The sequence below is a fragment of the Streptopelia decaocto genome, assembly GCF_964273445.1.
Source record: "Streptopelia decaocto genome assembly, chromosome: 1".
In the NCBI taxonomy this organism is placed as follows: Eukaryota; Metazoa; Chordata; class Aves; order Columbiformes; family Columbidae; genus Streptopelia; species Streptopelia decaocto.
Genome location: NC_138663.1, coordinates 39,409,168 through 39,432,704, shown reverse-complemented (window position 1 = coordinate 39,432,704; position 23,537 = coordinate 39,409,168). Strand labels below are relative to the sequence as shown.

Genomic DNA, 23,537 nt, shown 5'->3' with positions numbered 1-23,537 from the left:
TTGGACGAGCTCCCATATGAGAATCCTCTTGGAGCTGTGGCTGGGCCTAAAAAGAGGAACACTGAAATCCCCTGGGATACAAATGACTGGAGGTGGGGCTTTAATTTTGGTATCACCAGGTGGTTCCTGGACAAGGTAACTGCTGCAAACCTCCTGGACCAGGTGCTCACTGATCCCGAGGGACAGCACTGGCAGGAGTGTGGGTGCTGAGTCACAAACAGGGCTAAAAACTGATTATCTGCCTTCTGATCTTCAGTTTCACAAATGAGATTGTGGAATTAAGAGGCTTTTAATGTGGGATAAAGGTTTTCTTTTGCCTGCTTATCAAAGGGGTTTACCTTCCTATGGAAAAACAAAACCCCACACCTTGGGATGGAAAAAACATGAGCTCCTTACTGCTTTTTGTCCCTGCCTTGCGCTCCCCGGGCCTCCCGGGGTGATGCTGCTCGGGCCCCTGCACACAGGCTGGGAGAGCAGGAGGGTTCGGGCACCCGCCAGCGGGGAGTCTCACTGAGGCTGGGGGTGGGAGGGAGGCTCCGAGCCAGTGAGCTGTGGCCTGGGGTGGGGGAATAGCAGGCAGGGAAGAGGTGAAACCCTTTTAAAACTTTTTTTACATATTTTTGCCCCCCCTTGCTATTTGCTGCCTGCAATTGCAAGCTGACAGGGATCTCCTGGCTGGCAGTGTCTGCGTGTGAGTGACCTGAAGATGCTTGGCCAGCATGGCAAGGCCGAGCGAGCCACCTGCGAGTGGTGGCAGTGAGCCATCAGGCGGTTCCTCTGGCAGGTGGCTGGCTCTGCAGGTGTCAGGGCAGGGGGAGCTGGGTACCGAGCTGACAATCAATAATTCAAGGAGGCGGTCACATGCCCTTGTTGGCTGTTGCAGGATTCCTCTCTTCACAGAGTCCAGTTACTTCCAGAGATCAAGTTCCAGCCTCTTGGCTGGTGAATTATTAAACTCCAGCAGTGCTCCGTTCCCTTTGTACCACGTCTGTGTCTTCCTGCTGTCCTACCTTGACAGTGACAGGCTCTTTCCATCCATTCAGCTCTGCAGAAGCAGAGTTCTCTGGGCCAGTATAGCACTGTGTGCTCTCCTTTGCTCCTTGCTTCTCTGTGGGAGAAGGAAAAGACTACGGAGATGGACCTGTCCTACAGATCCACCATTGCTATCTATAAGGTGAGTGCTGGCACCAAAGGCTGCTCCTGTCTGCCTGTGGGAGACATGCGGATAGGACAAGAAGAGCTGTTTTCTGCCAAAGATTCCTTGGAAGGATGGACAGCTGGGGACTGGATCTGTCCCTGGGCTGAACTGCAGCAGCTCCCGTGGGCTCTGAGCTGTGTTTGAGAGCAGACAGCAGGAGGGAAGGGTGGCGTGGGTCTTAAGGCAGGTTTGGGAAAGAATCAGGTAATCAGGGTGGTTTGGACACGGAGCATGAAGGGTGAGGTGTCCTGGTTGCCTTTAGGAAGGAGAAGTTCATCAGTCGGCTGTTTTCCCCCTTGCTGGAAAGAGTCGTCTGATCTCACAAATGCTTCGCTATGCACATCGGTGCTGCACCAAGGTGGTGAGGGCTGGGAGAAGGGGGAATGGCTTATTCCAGCCTCTGGTCTGCTACCATGTAGACATGAACACCTTTGATAAATGCAGCAAGTAAGAGTGAGGCTGGTCCGAAGCAGACAAACCCTTCTCTTTACCAAGCTGCTGACTCTGGCAGCACATCAAATCCTGGCCAGGGAAAAAGTCATGTTTGTGCCTAGGTAATAAACGGTGGTCCTCACCCCAACAAGCTCAGAGATGAGGGAAATGCTGCTCAGATCCCCATGTAGTTACTGTCCTGTCTGCAGCGTGTATAGGGCCTTGGGTAAAGCCATCTTCAGGCAGCTACTTGGCCCTCCAGCGAGCTACCTTGCCCTGTGGCATTGCTCCTCCCTTGGCTGGCTGGAGAGGACTCAGGGCAGCTGAAGGTCTCGGCTACCTCCAAAGCAGGGAGCTGACTGTGCACGGCTATACATCACCACAGCCATCCAGCGTCGTGGCTGGGAGAGCTCTCTGGGTCCCAGCTGCACCCATCCAAACTGCAGCGGGAGGGCATTGACCTGCTGAGGTCTCTGGGGCGTGGAGAAGACCGGCATTAACGTGCTTCTGCCTGGCCACAGAGTATCCTGGAGCAGTTCAACCCAGCCCTGGAGAACCTGGTGTACCTGGGGAACAACTACGTGCGTGCCTTCCATGGTGAGTGGAATCCTGCATGGCCCAGGCTCCAGATTGTGCTGCTCTGTCCATCCTGGGTGTCCACTGTGCATCAGGAGATGCTGCTGTCACTCAGGGCAAGGCTCCTGCTCCCCCTATGGCATGTTCTTAGCTGCTCTTATTCACTTTTCTCCTGCTCCAGGACCCACTGCTGTTATTAGGCACAGATGGGGAGAAACAAGGGTGCCCTTGCCTATAGGCGAGCTACCAGGGGTGGCTGTCCTGTGTGCTGCTTTCTGGGGCTGGTGATGGTGGGAAGACAGGCCAGATCCTCACCTCCCCTCTCCTCTCCTCACAGCATTATCCAAAGCAGCTGAAGTGTATTTTAAGGCCATCGAGAAGATTGGGGAGCAAGCACTGCAGAGCTCCACCTCACATGTGCTGGGTAAGGCTCTCCCACTCACCATCCGCTGTCCTCTGATGAGCCAGTTACATTTTTTTGGCCTTTCCCCTTAGCTGGTCCCTTTCCAGTTATTGGGGGAAAGAAGACAGATCCTCTAAATGCTGTCTCACATCGCCAGGCCCCGTGCAGGCAGTGAGAGTCAAATTTATTGTGTGTCCTTGAATATCTTCCAAGGCCCCAGCATACTCCCCTTTATCTCTCTGAGATCAATGACTGAGCCCGGCTCCTGGGATGGGCCTCTGGAATGAACTTCTCATGGAAGCCAGTCCTTGCTGAGGCATTCTGCCCTGAGAGTTGAAGTTTTCGTCTTGGAGTAACCCTTTGGCTCCTCCTTGCAGGTTTAAGGGAAAAGCTGGAGAGCATGGTCTAACAGCTGCTGGTAGAGTGTTGTCCTCCCGAGCCTGCAGCCACCTGAAATGGCAGCTTGGAGTTGGGAGGCTTACACTCAGGAATCCAAATAACTCTGAAGCCTAATGATGGCTGTTGAAAATATGTTTAGGGAACTGCTCTGATACTTTACATTTTAGTAAAAAGCTTCCAGCAGACGTGGTCCCTTCTGCAGACTCCTACCATCATCTGCACCACCCAACTCATTCTTCTACTCCCTGTCATCAAGTCTCTTCCCTTCACCATTTCATACTACCAATACCGGTGAAGTGGGACCGCACACAGTGTCAGTAGTGGGTGCTGGAGCTACTTTTCTGTAGCACAGCCAGAACCATGCAGTGTAGCTGTGGTGCCACTGTGGGTGGAAATGGGGCTCATAGGGGCTGTGGCAGAGTGGAAACCCAGCACCCAGAGCCCATGGCAGAGCCTGGTCCTGGTCTGGCAGCTCTGCAGTTCCTGAGGGGTGGCAGTGGAGCTGAGCCCTGGGGAGGAAGGCTATCAGCCTTCCCCAGGGTGCAGAGCAGCGTGTTGCAGTATCTGTTGGACTTTCACACCCATATATCACCAGCCCGAGCCTCATGCTGTTGCTCTGCCTCGTTGTGTGCACAAGGAAATGGCCGCGGGATTTTTCCACCCTCTCCTATCTGTTTCCTTAAAGGTGAAATTCTGCTGCAGATGTCCAACACACAGAGACTCCTGAGCTCTGATTTGGAAGTTGTGGTGAGTGGTTTTCCTGGGGGCTGGTGCAGGTGGGGGGAAAACGACTTCTTTAACCTCAGCATGTCAGCATTTGCCTGATTTTCCCAATCTCCCGCCCTCCGACACGCCTGCTGGCAGGTGGCAGCCTCCCTGCTGTCCCTGCTGCATGTGACAGAGGCGTGTTACTGAGCTGGCGTGACCGCAGCCTGGCCATTGTGCAGCGTTTGGTGCTGTTGGTGCACTGTCACCACCCCTCTGCAAACATAGTGGCAGGTGTGCAGTAGACTGAGCCATGCCTGGCTCTGAAGATGTGGGGAGGCTCTTCTCTTGTTCCCTGGGTGGCAGTGGTGGGACAGGAATGGAGGGGATGCCAGCCCTACCAGATGCTGCTATTTGTGCCCAGACTTGGTGGTTAATGGTGGGGTGGGTGCTGAGTGCCCACCCTCAGGCTCCAGGGCTGCTCCATGGGAGCCCCAGTGTGCCCATTTGTGGCTTCTGTGTGGGGCCCAGGTGGCAAAAGAGTCACTAGCTCTGCGGGTTTTGTGAGCCACTCCTCACTGCAGTGCATGTAACACCCCATATGGTGAAGGGATGAGGGTGATGGCTCTTTCACCTCTTCCAGGCTCAGACCTTCCATGTGGACCTGCTGCAGCACATGGAGAAGAACACCAAACTGGACGTGCAGTTCATCAGTGTGAGTGATGAATTCCGTTCTTCACCTCAACCCTCCCTGTTTCCCTCCCCACTCCACCCAAGGGCTTTTGCTTGAGCACTTGAGATGTTTCCTTGACTTCCCTCAGCAGGAATTAGGAGGACTTATCTTCTTCTCCCATCATGGACCAAACCCCCCTTAGCTTGGCTGTCAATGGAGCACTAAAGAGGGCAGGCGACTGTTCTCTTCTGCGCAGTGGGACTTGCTGAATGCTTCAATGGGGCTGAGAGACTTGGCATCCCAAAAGCAGAGCTCTCAACTTCCCCAGCCCACAGCCTCTGCACAGGTGTGGGTCCCGTGCCATTGTGGCCCAGCTGGCCATGCTGGTGGCTAGTGTCGTGGAGGGAGACAGAAGCCTGGGAGCTTGCTCCCAGTGCAGGGGAGCTGTGCACCAGTTCTTGCTCCTGAGATCCTGAGGCTCATGAGCACTCTGGGGCCCTTCCAAATGAAGATAAAAGTAAAGAACGACTTTTTATAAGAGGTCCAGGTGAAGCCTGATTGCAGGGGGACTCAGATTCTCAACCACCCATCAGAGCTGCATCACAGTGTGGCTGGGCCTCTGGTTCCTCACCCAGCCTGGTTTGTCCCTGGCAGGAGAGCCAGAAGCAGTACGAGCTGGAGTACCAGCGCAGAGCCACCAACCTGGACAAGTGCATGGCAGAGCTGTGGAGAATGGAGAGGGCCCGTGATAAAAATGTCCGGGAGATGAAGGTGAGCAGTGATTGCAGGAAGGGGAGTTGGAAAATTAACTGGATGATTTTTCTGGAGCCAGGACTGGTTTCTGAACAACGCCATCCTTCCTTAAAAGCCAAGGGGTGGACCCCAGCATTCAAAAGGCAGCAGGCTCATCTGGAAAGGAGGAAACTCCTTTTCTACAGGGTGCTGCTGATCTGTGGTGCACACTCCTGCCAAACCCTTTCCTCATTTATCAAAACCCCCTGTATAAGGACTTAATCCCTGGCACTCTGCTCTGTCTCCTCTGTGCTGCTCCAGCACTGCGAATGGACTGGGAGGCTGGTAGACACGATGACCTATTTTGACCCTTCCCTTGCTGTGTGTGAGCCCACTCTGCTGGATTTACACTGATCCCTTCCTTCCGCTTTCCCCTGTGGCCCAGGAGAACGTGATGCGACTGCGCTCGGAGATGCAGGCGTTCGTCTCTGAGAGCCAGAGGGAGGCTGAGCTGGAGGAGAAACGCCGCTACCGCTTCCTGGCTGAAAAGCACCAGATGCTCTACAACACCCTCCTCCAGTTTTACAGCAGGGTACAGCCCTAGTGTGCTGGGGAGCTGAGCTGGGGGAGCAGGCAGCATGGCTGGAGGGGGAGCAGGCAGACAGGAGAGAACCAGGACTGAGCCACCCCTTGGGGGAAGGCAACATCTGCACAGGGACTGGGCAGGAGACTCTATTTCTCGCTGTGGGGTCCAGGCTGACTCTGCAGGGCTGGGAGAGCATGACTGGGGCTAAGGATGGTGCTGACACGGGGTTAGTTGGGTGTGTGAGCGATGGGAGAGGGAAGGGTGATGTAGGTGTTTATAGCAGGGGCTTTGGGACCACAGGGTCTCTGCTGGAGGGTGCCATCCTAGAAATTCACTCCTGTGGGGCTCTGTTTGGCCATTCCCACAAACCTAATTGTGGGAGGACCTGGTCCCTAATCCGATGCACATGGCAGCCTCAGCTCCTTCTGTAGCTGTTTTGCCTTGTCCATCACAGCCTCGTCTTCTCTCTCATCCCAGGCTCGAGGCATGATCCAGACCAAGGCACCACAGTGGAAGGAGCAGCTGGAGGCCAGCCGCAACCCCTCCAACAGCCACTCGCATGGTCTTCTTTCAGCCTCCCACAGCCAGGGGTATCCATCAGGCCGGCTCACTCCCACCCACCTTGAGATGGTGAGGAACCCATGGATGGCCTCTACCTTGTTTGGTGAAGCACTGGCACAGGTTGCCCAGAGAGGTGGTAGATGCCCCATCCCTGGAGACATTCAAGGCCAGGCTGGATGGGGCTCTGAGCAACCTGATCTAGTTGAAGATGTCCCTGCTTATTGCAGGGGATTGGACTAGATGGCATTTAAAGGTCCCTTCCAACCCAAACTATTCTATGATTCTATGGTGGCAAGGCTGCAGCTGCCCCTTTCAGGCTGCACAGCAAGGCCAGTCCTTGGCCAACCATGGTTCTTGCTGCCTTTTCCAGCTTCTGTGGCCTTTACTGGCCAAGATGGAAGCATGTGTTTGGTCTGAAATAGGGAACGTGCTGGGTTTGACTTTCTGAGGGGGACTGGGTATCTCTCAGAGCATCTCCTGCTTAAGGCAGCCCCTGTGGATATACATTAAGCCTCCTTTCCTTCCAACAGCCTCAGCGACCCCTTGGGGACTTTGCTTCTCCCATGACTGGGAGTAGATCCAGTGTCTTCTCTCCAGAACCTCCAGAAATGAGACTGTCTCCTCAACCAGAGTCTCCCAGGCGGCCACTGCGGAGGACACCATCAGCGAGTATGATCCATGCCCGGGAGCAATCATGGGGGGAAGCACAGGGGTTGGGCGCCTCTGGGAACAGGGTTGGGTTTGGGAAGGGACCACCACACTATCAGACCACCAGTCTTCAGCCACATTCCTGAGCGTGGTGAGAGGACAGTGCACATGGGAGCTTGGGAGGACAAGGATGAATGAAACAGAGGGTGAGCTCAGCCTTCAGAGCAGGGTCCATCCAGGACAAGGCCAGGCTTCCTGGGTGGCTCTATGAGGTGGGAACCCACAGATGTGCAAGCTTCAAGGCTCCTTGAACCATGAGGGCTGGATCTTACTGGAGTTCCCATTTTAAAAAAAGGGAAAAGCACCTTCCCTCATGCCACCAGATTAAACATAGCCTGTCCTACAGAACCTACCCACTTGCCTCATATCTCACCTGCTTTTCCGTTTAGAAAAATTTCAGCTTAAAGTGTTTTAAAAACATTTAAAAGGGCAGGGGGAGGGAAGAGTGCCATCAGCCAGGGCATTGGTTAGGCCATGCAGTGCCTATGCTCTAGACATTTGGCCACGGAGGACACAGTGCAAAGCAAGTGTCTTCAGTTTGACTTGAGTTTCTCCTGCAAGGGGAACCTTCTGCTGTGCTTTCCACATGCTATGCCATGCTCACTCCCTGCAGAGAAAGGCCGTGTGCTCTTCCTCTAGCATAATTACTTGACCAGGGAAGCACTGCTCCCTTCAAGGCAGCGTGGGTCTTGCAGGAGGGTGCCAGACTCCAGCCAGACCACTCCAATGCCTCCCTGCAGGTTTGCTCCCTACCGGCCGTACCTCCCGTTCGGGTTCCTTCGGTGAGGCCGGCAGCGGTGGCAGCGACGGCAGGAGGAGGAGTGGCACGGTGAGGGTACATGCTATCGTGCCGCACACAACGGGTGTCAACCGGACCCTGCTGCGGTTCGACCCTGGGGATGTCATCACGGTGCTGATGCCAGAGGCGCAGAACGGGTGGCTGTACGGCAAGCTGGAGGGCTCGTCCACGTATGTGACTTCGCTGCTGTCAATTGGCCTGGTGCAGACTTGTCGGGTCTGGAGCTGAGAGGCTTAAGCCCAAAATCATCTCCCCCTTCCCCTCCTGGGGTGGCTTGGGCACTTCGTCTCACCCACTATCTGGCTGGGACATCACTATGCCCTCAGTCACAGGCTGTGCCTGGCACGGGGGCTCTCCAAGCCGAGGAGATGTGGTGGGGCAGGGTTAGCATGGATGATCTGCCTGAGAGGGCTCCAGGGGCTTTGGCTGGGAGAGCCAGGGACACAGTGACCCCCTCCCAGCTTGCGTGACTGAGTGACTCCTGTCATGGGACCCAGCTCAGGGCCGTGAACCGCTGGAGTTACCTGAGAGGTCTGGCGTTTCTCAGCTCACACCACAACGGCCGCCTCAGCCTCCAGCACAGACAGGGCATGGAAACTGCTGCGCCTGGCACTTACTGAATTACTCTTCGTGGCGCTGCCAGCCAGCATCTGTGTGCAAAACCTGCCCCTGTTACACATGGAATCCCTGCACCCTGTGCTGCAGGGACACTCAAACTCAGACGTGAGATGAGCAGGAGCAGTGGCTGTCTTTGGGGGGCTTTCTGGGGTGGAGCTGCTTTGCCCTGAGGAGAAGGGATTTCCACAGCTTCCTTGTGCGCTGGCCTTGTCTTCCTTGTGAGCATCTCTTTCTGGATTGCACCAGCATTGCCCCTGGTAGTAGGCACTTTGCACGGCCAAGATGAGCAAGTCCTGCTCCAAGCTCAAGGACTGTCTCACAATAATCCCATGTCCCACCGAAGGGTGAAAGATGTCCAGGAACCCTGTCACATATGTTAGCGGCAGCAGCAGCTTCGTTGATATGTGAGATGGGCATAGAAGATCAGCAGTTCTGGGAAGCTGGATCTGAAGAACCACAAACCATGGATGCCTGGACCTCATTCATCTTTGTTCTTGTGCCCTAGATGCGGCTGGTTCCCTGAAGCTTATGTCAAGCCTCTGGATGATGCAGGGGAGATGGAGGGGCCAGCCACCAGGTAACAGGAGAGCAACCAGCCAGACAGGAGCTGGAGTGGCTCCTGGTAGGTCACTAACACCAGTGGGGTATCTGTTTGGGGTGTGCCCCATGGAGTCCCACACTGGAGCATCTGCTGAGAGCCTTGCTGTGCCCTGGGATCTCACAGGCTTACCCTAGGTGGCTCCCTTAACACATGCAACATCCTCTCAAAGGTGCTTGTGGCTGGGCCAGTCCAAGCCACGTGCATTTTGTCCAGAGACGTCCCACAGATATGTGTTGTGGCCAGCACCTGTGCTGCTCCCTGTTCCTTGTTCTTTGACTCTGAACCCACTGTCTTCTCCTCTTGCTCAGGCCCTTCCCACTGCGAAGCAGTCACAGTATGGATGACATCCTGGACCGTCCCAGCACTCCTTCCTCTAGCAATTACTGGCCTGCTGCTGCCCAGCCCAGCTTGCCGAACCCACCTCCTTTGTCGGTGGGTGCCAGCAGTCACCAGAGTGGGGTGGCCACCCCAGTCAGTTCTGGCTCCAAGGTGAGTGCAGGAAGTGTGTGTGTGTGGAGTGGGCCATGTCTGACTTGCATCCTCCAAGGCATTCATTTTCCACATTGGCCTGTTGAAAAAGAAAAGCACCTTTCAGATATTGGAGTGTGACCTCCTCCTTTCCTCAGCTAAGGAGTCTTGTTAGCACTGGCCTTTCTCACCCAGTCTGTTTGCATGCCACCATGTCCCGGTGGCCCCTGCCAGTCAGCCTTGTGTGTGCAGATCCTTGGTGCCTGGCTTTGCTCCCTCAAGGGGCCACTTTCCTGCCCCTGCCCTTCTCATTTCTCTTTCTTTTTGCTCACCAGGGACCCTTCAGTTCAGTCCTTTTCTGCATGACCTCCCAGCCTGATTTCTGGTGGCTCCAGCGCAGCACCTCTTTCTGCTAATAGTAGGACCATGGAGTGATCAGGCTGGGCTGGGAGTGGGTGACCAGCTAACAGAGATGCCATCCTTCTTCTCACTTCAGAGAATGGAGAGGAGTTTCATAGGGCTCCTCTTCTAAATTCAAGCAAGGGTTGGGTTAAAGCCACAGCTGAGGTAGGGGAAAAGCACAGGCTGAGGGCACAGCCTTTTTGGAGAGCCTTAGAACAACTTGTGTCTAACCCATGGCTTATGGATGGCATACTGAGAAGCAAACCCACCACTTACCACTGCTTCCAGCTGTGGGGAATTGATTGGCGAGGACAAAGTTAGAGTTGAGGGCAGTTAAAGGTGAGGACTTGTGAGCGTGAACAGCATTGCTGCCTGTGGGGTGTTACTTGCTCAGTCTTGTAGGAGGCTGGGAAACCATCTCTGGTCACTCGTTCCAGACCAGTGCGAGGTTGGAAGCAACTGGATGGCTCAAAGAACTGAAAAATACAACACTTAATTACTCTTCTCTCTTCATGTCCTGCTCTGTGGTTTCAGGGAGCCTCTGGCTGCACAACACAGAGGAGAACAGGCTCTGCAGCCTATCCCCACCTCTGGGTCACTGGTTTCCATCCAGGCCTAGGGCTAGCATGTAGGGCTAGACCTGGGATTGAGCAATGAAGTATATGGAGCATTTGGAGTACCATGGCAGAGCAATTGAGCCACACTAGAAGTTTGGAAAGACTCAGCCTTGCTCTAAACTTATGCCAAAAACAGTCTCCAGTTGAGCCAGGAGCAAATGGGTGTGTGTTTGACTTCCCAACTGGAACACAGATAGCCACATGTGGCTTTCTTGTCTGCCACTAGCTACAGAAACTGGCATACTTTAGCAGGCCAGTTGTCACTGACCCTTCACTATGTACTGGCCAGAATAAGGGCCACGGGGCCTAGGTCTATCTTTCTCCACCAGGCTGCTCCACATTTAAGCAGTACGTGGTGTAGGGTAGGTAGCTACAGCTCTTGAGTTCTCTGTGGATGCAGGGAGCATGTGAGGGCACTGACGACAAACTCTTTGTCGGGATATGTGGGCAACATGAGGGGGGCATCTCTGGCTGTGCTGGCAGGGTGAAACGTAGTTCAGACTGTCACTGTTTGCCGTGCTCTTCAGACGTGACACTTTGGGGATCTGAGGCATCTCCTTTCTTCCCCAAGACAAAGGGAGGTGTCCTAGGGGAATAGGGAACCTGTGACATAAGGAAACCCCCCCACCACAGAAATCGGGGTGTTATCTGTAGCAGTGACTTTGTGGGCTTTTCCAAAGCTTGAAAGAATAAGGAGTCAGAGCCTTTTAAATAGGACTTGGGCTCCTAAGTCACTTAGGTGTTTCATAAAATCTTCCTTTGTGTGTGCAGTGTATTCTGCCCCGCTTCTGTCTCTCCATTCCCCACCCCAGATCACTCACTGCTGCCTTTCTTTTCACTGCAGAAATCAGGAGTATTTGACCAGCCCCCTGAACTCTTCCCACGGTGAGTGAGGCATGGAGCTCTGCTCTGGAATCAACAGAGGGGCATTATTACAATGCTATTATTATTTAATCTTTTGGATTATCAAATGTGGGAGGAACAGGTAAGTGTCTGAAGGAATGCAATGCACAACCCACCTTCCAGGACAGGAGGCAGAGGTGGGCCAATCTGGTGTCTGCTGACTGGGAATGTTCTCTCCTGTCTCTGGTAATACAAGGTCAGACCTGAGCACCCTGAGCATATGGCCAGACCTGTGTGCACCTTCCCATCCATCTGGAAGAGCCACAAGTGCAGCTCAGCTTGAGTGTGGAGCTACATAACTTGTGCAGCTCTGTCTGCTTGGAGAGGGCTGAGGAGTAAGGGACGTGGCTTTTAGCTTTGATGAGTCAGGTCTGTGGAGATGAGACTTGCCAGAAACCCCTGCTTTCCTTCCCCCTGCAGCCGGTTTGGTGTTTCCATGTTTCTGGCACGATGCTGTATCCTCTTTCTGCTCCCTGACTCCTTGCTTGTGGGGTCAGGGGCCACAAGTGTAGAGTGCCACTGCAAGGGACAGCCCTATGCTAGTGTCCCTTCTTCATCCTATGGAAGAGGGCAAGAAAGCCCCTAAGGAGAGCCCAAGGGGAACCACATGGGAACCTGAAGCAGGGTGTGTTAAGGAGGGAGAACACATACTTAGCAGCCAGCTCTACCATATTACATTGGCATGGAGGTGGCTGCCCAGCAGGACTAAATAGCCTTTGATTGGTTGGTGGGACCCCTGCATGGTTTTTCCAGATTTCCTGATGGTTGCCTGTTTCCTTTCCCCTCCCAGAGGTACCAACCCTTTTGCCACAGTCAAGCTACGTCCCACGGTCACCAATGACCGCTCAGCACCCATCATCCGATGAAGTGGAAATGCGGATGGCAGAGAATTTCAGCAGGGAAGGGGGAGGCAACCTAGTGCTACTGCTCATGGAATAACCTCTCTTTTCTCCCTCCTTATCTCTTGGACATCGGAACCTGTTTCACCTGGCCATCTGGCACACTTTAGCCCGCAGCAGATCTCTGCTGCTCTTTTTAGATTGTCCCTCGTCCCCCCTCCCAGAGTGATGTTACGATGGGACAAGTCTGCTGTTACTGGTGGCCTGGGAGAGGGGATGCTGCTTGTCTTGGGGAGCAGAGGGATGGGTAGGTAAGATCATCTGTGGCATGGAGCAGTGTGACGAAGGCAAAGCTTTGTTAGCCCTGCTGTGGGCAGAGAAGAACGCGGGCCAAACAGTCCCTTTGCTACCAGAAAAATGAACCCCAGAGGGAGGAGGCGACAAGAAGGCTTTCCGTGACATGGTCTGGCTGACAGGGTCTGCAGGGTGCAGCTCTCTGTTCTTGGCCCCTTGGGCAACCATCTCCATTTGTAGCAGCATCTGCCCCTTCTCACCCCCCATGCGGCTCCTTCCCTTGCTGGGCAGCCCTGGGACATGGCAGGGGCAGGTGACAGCTGCTGCCCAGCTCCTTTGGCAATTGTCCTGTGGAAAACGTTTGGATTTTTATAAATAAAATGGAGAAGACTGCTTCTGTAGTGGCTCTGTCAGGTGGAGAAAGATGTGGGGTCCCCACCAGCACTGGGGCCATGACAGCTGCCCACGGTCGGGGCGTTGAACACCACAGTCCTGCGGCTCTGGATGGAGCATCTGTCAGCCCAGGGGGCCGCCAGGGTGGGCAGCAGGAGGGCTGTGTGACCCCGGCTGGCCACCCCCGTGGCCCCGGCTGTCCTGCCGCTGGAGGGCAGCAAGCCCCCACTTCCCGGCTGCCACCGGTGGGCAGGCTTGGCCCGGCAGGACAAGGCTGGGCAGCCATGTTCTCCTTGCCCTCCGACCTCCGTCGGGCAGTGTGCCCCAGGGGCGCCCCGGGGCTGCTGCCCCGGGACCTGTGGGGAGCCTCACCAGCCTGGCCCTGCTGCCAGGGATGCCCTACATGTGATGGGGGAGCCCTCATGGGAGATGCGGTGAGGGAGGGAGCGTGAGCGATGGCCGGGGCTTTAGCCGATTAGCCTTATTAATAGAAATTAAACCCTGGCTGTGAGTGTTGCAAAGCCCCTGCAGCCTGCCCCCCCTGCTGCCAGGAGGCTGAGGGGCTTTGAGGGTTTACAGCCTGGGCCATTCCCCCCCCAAAGCCACACCTGGACTGAGCCTGGACCCCCGTCCCTGGAAGTAAACCAGGTTCCCCCATGTGTAGCCAGAGACTTGCTTGTCCCCAGTGCGCACCAGACACTCTTTTGGGTGGCACCTGCTGAGGGGCTTTGTTCTGGGAGGTTTGTGAGCTGCCAGGAGCAGGCTGCCTCTGGCACTTCGAGCCATGGATGGTGGCAATTCCTTGGTCGCTCCACCTTGTCTTCCTTCTCTGCTGAGCACATGCCCTGCAAAGCCAGACCAACTCTTCTCCATCCTCTGGCTGGTGGCTGAGGAAGCCATGGGAGGCTCCTTCCCCCATTGTGCCCCTTAATGAAGCATTAGCTCATGCTCTCATGCTCCGCTGCCCTCCCTCCTGGCTGGATCCATCACCAGTACCCTCCACTCTCTCCCTGCTTCCTCCTGCCTCAGCCCCTCTCTGTCTGCTCCCTCCGGCCTGCCCCACTCTGCTGGGGGAAAGGCAAGGAGTCCCTGGGCAGCGGGATTACCGGGGGATTCGGGGGATTCGGGCTGCGGCAGGCAGCCACCTCCTCCCCATTGGCTGGAAAAGCCTCTTAAAAGTGGAGAAGTGCTTTCTGCCCGCTCAGCATCTGCCAGTCTCTGCCAACCTGAAACCATTAGCGGCTGCTGACCCACGTCCACGCTGGGAGCACCGTGGGGCACCACCTGCACCCGCAGGACGCAAGGGGGTCCCCCACGCAGGGTGTCCCCCCGGATCAGCCACAGGCAGCTTTGCTGGGCAGCACTGGAGCTGGAGGAAAGCAGGCTGAGAGGAGGATTAGCTGTCTAGAGAGGACATAGTTGCCTCAAGGAAGGAGCAGGGCACAAGAAACCACTCGACGGGTGCTGGATTCCTGCAGGCATCGCCCTGTGCCCGGCTGACAGCGTGCCCACCATGGAGCAAAGAGCCAGCAGAACCATCTAACCGGGTGCCCTCATCCAGAGCCGGGAAGCACCAGCCGCAGGGAGAAGAGAGCGCTCAGCCCTCAGAGGCTCAGCCTGTGCTCAGGAGGTTGTCTCTTCATTACACAGGTCAGTGGCGTGGAGGGATGATTCTATCCTGGTACTGGCTGCCGAGGGGACAGCTCGTCCCACTTGTTTAATGAATGCTTTCCCAGGGTGTTGTCTGTGGGTTGGAGAGGCTGCTGGCACAAATTCTGGCCCTTGCATTTAATAAACAGACCCTCCCACCCCATCTGTACTGTGTGGAGGCACCAGGAGCCACGCCAGCATTTGTGTGGACCCTCCTGGACGCAGCTTGCCTGGCACAGCAGGGCTTTGCTGGGCATCGTCCAGCACCGGCTGCTCTGTTCTTTGTGTGCGTCCAGGGACTGGCAGCTGTGGCTGAACCTGCTGTGGCTTTCACCCTCCCAGCCCAGGCTTGTGACTTCTGGTGTTGGCACAAGTCTTCTGGTACCCACCTGCAGCTTGCTCTGTGACAGTGCCTGCTCTGGGCCACCTGCGTGGGATGCACAAGGAAGGGCAGGTGCCCATGCTGATGAGCTTTTAGGTGTGCGTGAACTTACATGTGGTATTTTTACCTGTGAATAAAGCTCCTTAAGTGAAGAGAAAATAACAGCAAGCTGTAAAGTATGCAACGGCAGGTCCCGGGTAAAAATTGTGACCACCGTGTGCAGCCGCGAGCAGAAGAGCTAGCATATGTGCCGCAGTGTTAGGAACAAGGCAGCTCTGAAACATCTGGCTCAGAGCTGGGATAAATCTCCAGCAGAGCTGCGCTATAGCACATTGTCCTTGGAGGCATCTCCACAGGTGAGCTCTTCTGGTGCACCTCATCTTTTTCAGCCAACATCTAGCTGCAGGCAGGTGAAAGCCCCTTCCTGCCTTGCTGCAGAGTTCTGTAGCACCAAGCACGTGGCTCCTGCAGAGGTACCCATCCAGCTCCAGACTCCAGCAGAACTGATGGATATTTGTGTAATGTGCTGTTCAAAATCAGACACTGGATTCATCATTGATAGATGATACTACAGAAGTGCCTGAAGCGCATGCCACAGATGGACAAATATTTTCCTGCTAGGTAGCTGGAGAAAAAAAAAAAAAACACCACATTTATTGCAATGGTTTGACTGATTCATTTGATTTGTGGAGCAAGATGAGAACAAGAAGAGCAAGGCAGGGAGAGGGATTGTGTAGAAAGGTTCAGGGTGTGTTTGGTTTCAGTTGCTCCTATTTGAGGTAGCAATGTGCAGAGACAGAAAACCAGCACTGATGGAGAAATTGTTGCATTTTTGCAGCAGGTCACCTTTTGTACAGCTGTACCTGGCTTGTCAGTCAGGTGGAACAGGAGAGGAGCAGCAGGTGGGTAATGGTAGAAGCTGAGCGAGGCTGTTCAGTCTGGCTGTCCAGGTGCTAGTGATGCAGATAACACCAGAAAGGGGAGAGAGAAGGAAGATATGGGTGTCTGTAGCGTGTATAATTATTTTTTCATTCTTGCAGTAATTCTTTGCCTTGAAAGTGTCTTTATAGCACCCTGTTCTCATTTCATGCCTCTGCCCCTTGGCCACAGTCCCTGAGACCTGGGCTGATGAGGGGAGACTGGAGTAGCCTGCACCAGCCATAGTTCAGCCAGAGAGCTGTTAGGATGTGGCCGCCCAGAAGTTGAGCCGCCCCAATCCACGCTCAGACCCAGATCCTGCTCCCCTTTTTCACAGCTAACGGGTTCTGAAGTTTGGGGATCTCTGCTGTGGAGACCCTTGGCGGTGGCAGATGCCTGTGTGCTGCCGTGAACAAACCCTCACATGGTTTCAGGAGCAAGGGTCCCCCTCGGAGGGGAAAGAGAGGGACCACTGTGATTGGCTGGTGACACCAATCCCACCCATCCCTCCACAGGTCAAACATGGCTCAGGCACTGGTCTAAAACCAACCAGACAAGACCATTTTGTGCCTCCTCATGTCGATGCGCTGTGGGTGCAGGTGCCACATCCCTTGTGGAGGGCTCCAGAAGTGGCCTAGCTGTCTTGTCTTGCAAGTCCCTCCTCGAGCATCCCCTGAAGTGTGCTTTCAGACCCCTCTCAGAACTCTGCCCAGCCCTGTTTCCAGCCTTGGCTCTGCACACTGAGCCTCCTGCAGCCTCAGAAAGACCAGTCACCCTCCTCTTCTGCAAGATTCAGGGCTGTTGCACGGTAGGGCCACCTCTTGACAAGCAAGGACCCTTTGCCTGAACTCTGCCCCATCTGTGCTTTTGCCTAACGGATTTGCACTTGTTTAACTTGCTGAGCAACAGCAGTGCTATGGGAATCAAGGTAACTTGTCCTCATTGCTCGGAAGACACAAAGAAGAGGGACCACCTTGAGAAACATACCCCAATCCAAAGCTCCCAGGTCCTAGCCCTGTGTGCACCATCCATCGGAGTGTCCTTGTCCCCTCGGCAGTGTCCAGTCAGTGTATGAGTGCTGGTATTTCCCATGACTGCCAGTGCCAAGTGATGGGGACATTGCTGACATCTCATAGCTCCTTCAGCCAAGGGAGAGAACCCACACTGCGGACATACTGCCAACAGGACAGTGATAGTGCAAACTGGACCCAGCAAAGTCCAGCTCAAAGTCCCACCTACTTAAGAGCATCTGTAATCAAAGGCCAGTATTGTTTTTTTGCATATAGGTGTGAAAACAAGCCTGTCTGATCAAGAAAGTGAGGCCAAAGGTTCTGGAAGGGGAATGGCAGAGACCTGGTGCCTAAGGGAGAAATGAGAAAAACAGACCCACAGCAGCCAACTGGAGCAAAATTCCTGGGCAGCTTAACAGCCCTGAGAGCGACTCACAAGACATTCCCCCCTAATTCCCTCTTTCCCCCCCCTCAGGCTTAGTTCCGGCCCCTCGGTGTAGGTACAGAGACCTAATCTCTCTGGCATGCAAATAACCACCGCCACCAGGCTTGTCTGTGCTCTTGCCCTTCACCCATTTCTCAAATCTGGCCCCCCGCAGTGGGGAAGGGAGGGTGAGGGAGGTGGCACAGTAGGGTTAGTGGACCTCTGGTGCCCCACTGCTGGAGGCATCTGTAGCAGGGCAGGTCCTGGGAGGCTGACAGCTGGAGCAAACTGGGAGGGGAGAGGCTTAGAGGAAGATCTTGAGAGCCTGGCAGGGTTCACCTTGCTGGCTTTCACCTTGCACCAGCCTTTAGGCAAAGCCGGATGCGGAGCAAGTGAGATGCTGCAGATCCTGATGCCCCACCACGTCAGGTGCAGCTCTCTGGTCTCAGCTGGGAACCGTGGCCCTGCCTGGCTGCATCTGATCAGGGGTTACAGAGCTGTGGGCTGCTCAGAGGGAGCCCACCTCCCCACCTCTGCCCAGCTGTGGCTTGACCTCGCACCCTGAAGCAATCCTGCCTTGCCTGGCAGGATGAAGGTGCAGAAAGATGATGTGGCCCCCCAGTGAGGCTCTTGGATCTTTGAGATGGTGGACATGGAGACAAACCTTGTAGTAAATGTTTGCCTGCTGTACTCTTCTTGCAGTGCCTGAAAATGTCTCTTTCTCTCTCTGTTGCCCTGCCTCCTCCTGCTCTGCCTTTCCGCTTCCAGGCTAGACAATGGGGAGAGCTGATCCAGAAGAAGGGCAACTCCCAGCTCCTGTGAAGCCCCCAGATGGTGGCTGGGGCTGGATCGTGCTCCTCGGCTGCTTTGTGATCACCGGCTTCTCCTATGCCTTCCCGAAAGCCGTCAGTGTCTACTTCAAGGAGCTCATGAAAGATTTCCACGTGGGCTACAGTGACACAGCCTGGATCTCCTCCATCATGCTGGCCATGCTCTATGGGACAGGTGATGCTTGGACACACTTCCCCCGCACCCCTCCCCAGCTAGTGCCTTTCACGGCCCTGCTTGCAGACCGTGTCCTCATGGGCTCTCCTCGTGTTCCCTGGCATGGTCATGAACCAACATGCAGAATGCAATTGTCCCACCGCTTCTCTTCTAGAAGTGGGCTGCATTTCATGTCCCTGTTTCCTCTGTGCCAGGAGACCTCAGGGGTCACCCCACCTGCCTCTCAGACACTTGATATGAGGTTTGCTCCATTGCTGAAGTACTGCCCCTATGGCACCAACCTGTCGTGTTCCCAGTGAACAGGGGGCTGAAGGCATGGCAAAGCAGAGGTCTCCACACCGCAGCCCCTTGCCCTTGGCAAGGCCCAACAGATGTATGTGTCAGCAGCCAAGCAGTGATCTCCGTCATTAGTGTTTCATCTTCCCTGAGTGCCCTGCTTGGGCTGGCTGCCCCTTCTCAGTTGTCTTGTCTCCTCCTCGTCTCCTACTCTGTCTCCTCTGCTTCCTCCCAGGACCAATATGCAGCATCATGGTGAACCAGTTTGGCTGCCGGCCTGTGATGCTCATCGGTGGGCTCCTAGCTTCTGCTGGAATGATCCTAGCATCTTTTACCACCAACATCATTGAGCTTTATCTTACAGCTGGTGTGCTAACAGGTGAGAGACCCAGGAGTTGAGGGGTGAAAGGGACACAGACTTATGAGGGGAAAAGCCAAGATCGTATTGTATCTCCCTTTAGTATTGCCATGTCTAGCATCAGGTCTCCCTCATCTATTCACACCTGTTCACAGGAGGCATCTAGTTCTGGACATTGCACCTGTGGGAGATGCATCAGTTGGATGTAAACAGGCAGGGCCTTTGGTTGAGGGGAGAGGAACAGAAAGAACATAAGTGATGCTCAGTGATCATGGCAAGTGGGGTGGCATCAGTACATAGTGGTAGGAGAGAGAGGCAAAGTTCATGTTTAAGCCACAGGTCCTGTCTAAACATGGCCACAGTTATGTGATTCAAGTACACGTCAGGCAGATAGGCTGCTGTAGCCTATCTTTTCTGGGAGCAACCCACCAACATGAAGGAGCAGAGGCTTGTGAGGAACACAAGAATCCCATCTTGGGACTTCAGAACTAGGATAGTCTGAGGGGAGTTTTCAGCTTGTTGCGAACCATGTCTCATGTTCTTGCACTCTTGCTCTCGCCCTCATGTAGGTCTGGGTATGGCGTTGAACTTCCAGCCCTCACTGATCATGCTGGGCACCTACTTTGACAAGCGTCGGCCTCTTGCCAATGGACTGGCTGCTGCTGGGAGCCCTGTCTTCCTTTCCTCTCTTTCTCCACTGGGGCAAGTGCTGCTGGAGAAGTTTGGTTGGCGAGGAGGGTTCCTTATCATGGGGGGCCTTCTGCTCAATTGCTGCACTTGTGGGGCAGTCATGAGACCCCTGGACATGGGCATGAAGCGGAAGATGGAGAAGACTCGGGACAAATATGAAGCCAAGGAGATGCTGCCCATAGGAGGGAAATCAGAGGAGGGAATCAGCACTGCTGATGGAACCAAGAAAGCCAAGAAAGCCAAGAAGAAACCCAGGAAAGGAAAGAAGCTTCTGGATTTTAGTATCTTTTCCAATCGAGGGTTTATAATTTACACTATTTCAAAGTTCATCCTGGTCTTGGGTCTCTTTGTGCCCCCCATATTGCTGGTTAACTATGCCAAGGACACAGGTGTACCAGACACAGAGGCTGCATTCTTGCTCTCCATCATCGGTTTCATAGACATCTTTGCTCGCCCAGCCTGTGGCATGGTGGCAGGGTTGAAGTGGGTCCGTCCTCATGTGGCGTACCTGTTCAGCTTCTCCATGCTCTTCAACGGCTTGACAGACATCTGCAGCGCCAGGGCTAGCAACTACACGGGGCTGGTCATCTTCTGCGTCTTTTTTGGCATCTCTTACGGCATGGTGGGGGCACTGCAGTTTGAGGTGCTGATGGCCATTGTTGGCTCCCAGAAGTTCTCCAGTGCTATTGGGCTTGTCCTACTTATTGAGGCTTTTGCTGTGCTCATCGGTCCGCCCTCTGCAGGTAGGTGTCTTGTTGCAAAACACAGGTGATGTTTTTTGGCTGCCATTCCACAGTATTGCAGGTATTGGGCATGGGCACAGTACTTCAAGAAAGACCCTATTTCTCAACTTCAAATTTCCCATGGAAGCTGAGGTCTGAAGTGAAAGCCCCCAGCCTCACTCCATGCACAACACTGAATCTGAATAGGGACAGAAGATAGAAAGTGGTATTTCTCTCTCTGCTTTGCTCAGAACACCCACGTGATGGCAGCTGTAGGGCTATCCAGAGTGGCATGGCATGACTTGAAGTGTCTCTCAGTCCCGATCAGGGACACTTCCCTCTCTTCCATGCTGGGATTCAGACCTCTGCCTTCACTGCAAATGTTGCAAAAAATCACGTTATGGGAAGAGTCAGGCACATGCTGCAGGCAAACCTTTTAGAGCCTTTGGTAGAACAAGGTGAGGATCTTTCAAGTGCTCCTTGGTGTCCATGGCCTTTTGATTGGTGCTGTGAATAATGGTCTCAATTTGTGTTGACCACAGTCCCAAGGCGTTTTGGTGTCAATCAACTCAAAACAGTTTGTAGAGCCACCTGAGGCATTTGCTGTTACTTTATTTTTAAGAGGATTAAGACACTCACAGCGTCTCAACTAGTCTAGACTAGGCCACAGTCCCTGGTAAGGTCCATGCCCCACAAACAGCCCATAAACAGGCAGTTGAATGGGGAGAGACCATTCACCCAAGATGTTGGTATAGGTTACTGTTAAGTATCTGAGAAGGCCAAATCATGTCAAAGAATCATTTCCAAATGAAGTGCAGTTCCCTCAATGTGTGATTTGCAAGGAAGGGTCAGAGACAGACCATGGGCAAATCCATCCTGTCGCTTCCTGCGCTCCCTTCCTTCAGCTGCAACACGTGGGCTAAAGCCCATCAGTGAACACCTCTGTGTGAATGATCTTTTCCTCAGCACATACCACCAGTTTAGAGCAAAACCTGCCATCAGCAACTCCACCCAGCTCTCAACGTAAAAATTGGTGGCCAAGAGAAGACCCTCTTGATGCTAACAATAATTCATGTCTTACCACCTGTGGGGCAGTTGGCAGTCCCAGGCCAGGGAGCGCCAAGAAATATGTGTCTCAGAAGCAGCTGCAGAGGGATCATGGTGGGAGAAGGGGATTTAACCAGTGGATGGTGATGAGGGACATCCCTTAGCTCTCCTGCTGTGCCTCGGCACCATGCACACGTCCAATGGGACACAGATGGTTCAGGGTCACCAAAGAATGATGTTGGGGGGAGCCAAGTGCGGTTCCCACCTTCCCCCCATGGAGACTTGCTGCTGAAGGACCCCCATGGTATGGGAAGCTTGAGTGATCTGGCAAACCCCATGGCTCGGAGTCGGGAGAGCAGTGCTCCGCTGGAGGAAGGGGGCTGAACAAAGTGGCTTTGTTTGGTGTAATCCTCCTGAGCTGCTTCCCGCGCTGTGGGGCTGAGGGCGTTTGGCACAGGATAAGCTGCACACACACATGCAGTGCACGCAGGCTCCCTGCATGCTGGCTGGCTGGAGTGAACAGGGACTCATTCACCCACTGAGGAATTTGCTGTGTGCCTCCCATGACTGCTCTGGGAGGCACCTCTGTGCCCCGTAGTGCAGCAGGGATCGGGTCCACACGCGCAGTCAGGAGCACGGGGGACTGGGATGAAGCCTCTGGTCACCATGCCCTGTCCTTGCTCGGTAGGTTCCACCCTGACTGCAGCAGGGTGGCTGCTCATGGTCTCCAGCACCAAGGACTGGGAGCTCTACCTCCATGGCCAGCCCTGGTGCATTCAGAAGATGCATTGAGAACATGTCCTTGGCAGAGGAATAATCAGGTGTGGGCCAGCTAAAGGGATTTCTCTGCCAAATAGATGTTTCTTCTCTGAATGTTTTCCTGACATGATAGCTTAAGAAATAGTAACGGCTTCTCAAATTTTGTTTCTTTTCTGAGACTAGTCAAGCCAGGCCCTCAGAGTCTAGTCTCACCTTGACAAGAAGAAGGTGGCCCACCATGATGCAGGAGCATAACATCAATGTGTCACAATTATTTAACCTTGTCCAAACAAGAAAAAACACCAAACCCACACTCTTACAGCACTTCTCCTGGTGGCACAGTTTGGTTCTTGCCCAGGGTAATTTTTAGATATTTAGATATTCCCTTAAGAAATGGGTCCTCAGCCAAAAGCAGGTGCTACCCACCTGTGCATGCAGGAGCACGTAGGCTGAGGCTAACTGTCTCATCTCTTCTCCAACCATCAGGCCGCCTGGTTGATGCTCTCAAGAACTACGAGGTGATCTTCTACCTGGCAGGCTCAGAGGTGGTGCTCTCCGCTCTCTTCCTGGCCATGGCCACCTACTGCTGCCTGAACCGTGGGAAGAAGAAGGAGCCTCCCCCAGAAAAGAACCCCTCCGTGGGCGGCGGGAGTGACACCGAGGAAGCAGAGTCTGATGTGCAGGAAGCTGAGGAGCACAGCAGTGACAACCACCAGCCAGCCCACAGCACTGACAACGCCATGGTGGCAGCCAGCGAGGAGGCCAACCATGTGGCAGATGAGCAGAGCGGGGAGGGAGGCGGGTGTCCCGCGGGGGACGGGGAGGTGTTGGCACGAGATGGCTGCAACGCTGACCAGACGGTGGAGAGGGACAGTTTTTAGCCAGGGCAGAGGAACGGGCACGTATAAAACTGGCCTTGTTTGCATGCACATCAGCATGGGAGGGTAGGTGGGATGTGGGGTGGAGAAGGTTGACACAAAAGCAGATGTAAGAAGTAAGAGGGAGAGGTTTAAGAACAGCTGGTCCTTATGTACATACATCCACATACCTACCCAGTGATACATCTACTTGCATCCTGCACCCGTGCTGGTACAACACAGGCTCAGAGCAGCCCAAACACCAAAAAGAAAAAAAAAAAATCTTCTTTCCTCACTTCCAAACCAGCCCTGGAGAAAGTCTTTTGAAGAGACTGCCAAGGACTTCCCCTTTCCTTCTGCGTTGTCACAATACAGAACACAAACAATTAGAGACTCTTTGTAATCAGATCTGGTATGCTTTGGTCTGGTGTCAGTGTTTCCTCCACCCATTTCCATGGTCGGGATAGCGCCAGGCGAGCTGGCAGCAAGCTTGCGAGGTGGTGTAATCCATAGCTATCAGCCAGCATGGGGG

General features: G+C 54.3%; 2 protein-coding genes across 2 annotated transcripts; both read left to right on the top strand.

The window, feature by feature from the left end:
- Positions 1 to 1,122: 1,122 nt before the first annotated feature.
- BAIAP2L2 (BAR/IMD domain containing adaptor protein 2 like 2) lies at positions 1,123 to 12,783 on the top strand. Its single transcript, XM_082053514.1, has 14 exons — positions 1,123 to 1,174; positions 2,152 to 2,227; positions 2,544 to 2,630; positions 3,694 to 3,755; positions 4,357 to 4,428; positions 5,041 to 5,157; positions 5,564 to 5,710; positions 6,182 to 6,334; positions 6,796 to 6,934; positions 7,714 to 7,942; positions 8,896 to 8,967; positions 9,300 to 9,480; positions 11,323 to 11,363; positions 12,172 to 12,783. Exons 1-14 carry the CDS (start codon positions 1,136 to 1,138, stop codon positions 12,245 to 12,247), a joined length of 1,491 nt encoding a protein of 496 aa, XP_081909640.1. The 5' UTR covers positions 1,123 to 1,135; the 3' UTR covers positions 12,248 to 12,783.
- A 5,284-nt stretch (positions 12,784 to 18,067) lies between these two features.
- Positions 18,068 to 23,029, top strand: SLC16A8 (solute carrier family 16 member 8; the record flags this gene model as incomplete). The annotated part of the gene is made up of 4 exons (XM_082067108.1): positions 18,068 to 18,296; positions 18,808 to 18,951; positions 19,500 to 20,363; positions 22,635 to 23,029. 4 exons carry the CDS (start codon positions 18,068 to 18,070, stop codon positions 23,027 to 23,029), a joined length of 1,632 nt encoding a protein of 543 aa, XP_081923234.1.
- Positions 23,030 to 23,537: the final 508 nt, after the last annotated feature.

What these genes read in the sequence shown, in the direction of transcription:
- BAIAP2L2 (XM_082053514.1), top strand. Translation starts at nt 1,136, where the DNA reads ATGGACCTGTCCTACAGATCCACCATTGCTATCTATAAG. An exon ending in GCTCTGATTTGGAAGTTGTG is followed by an intron (nt 3,756 to 4,356) that starts GTGAGTGGTTTT and finishes CACCTCTTCCAG; the next exon opens with GCTCAGACCTTCCATGTGGA. An exon ending in AAGCTGGAGGGCTCGTCCAC is followed by an intron (nt 7,943 to 8,895) that starts GTATGTGACTTC and finishes CTTGTGCCCTAG; the next exon opens with ATGCGGCTGGTTCCCTGAAG.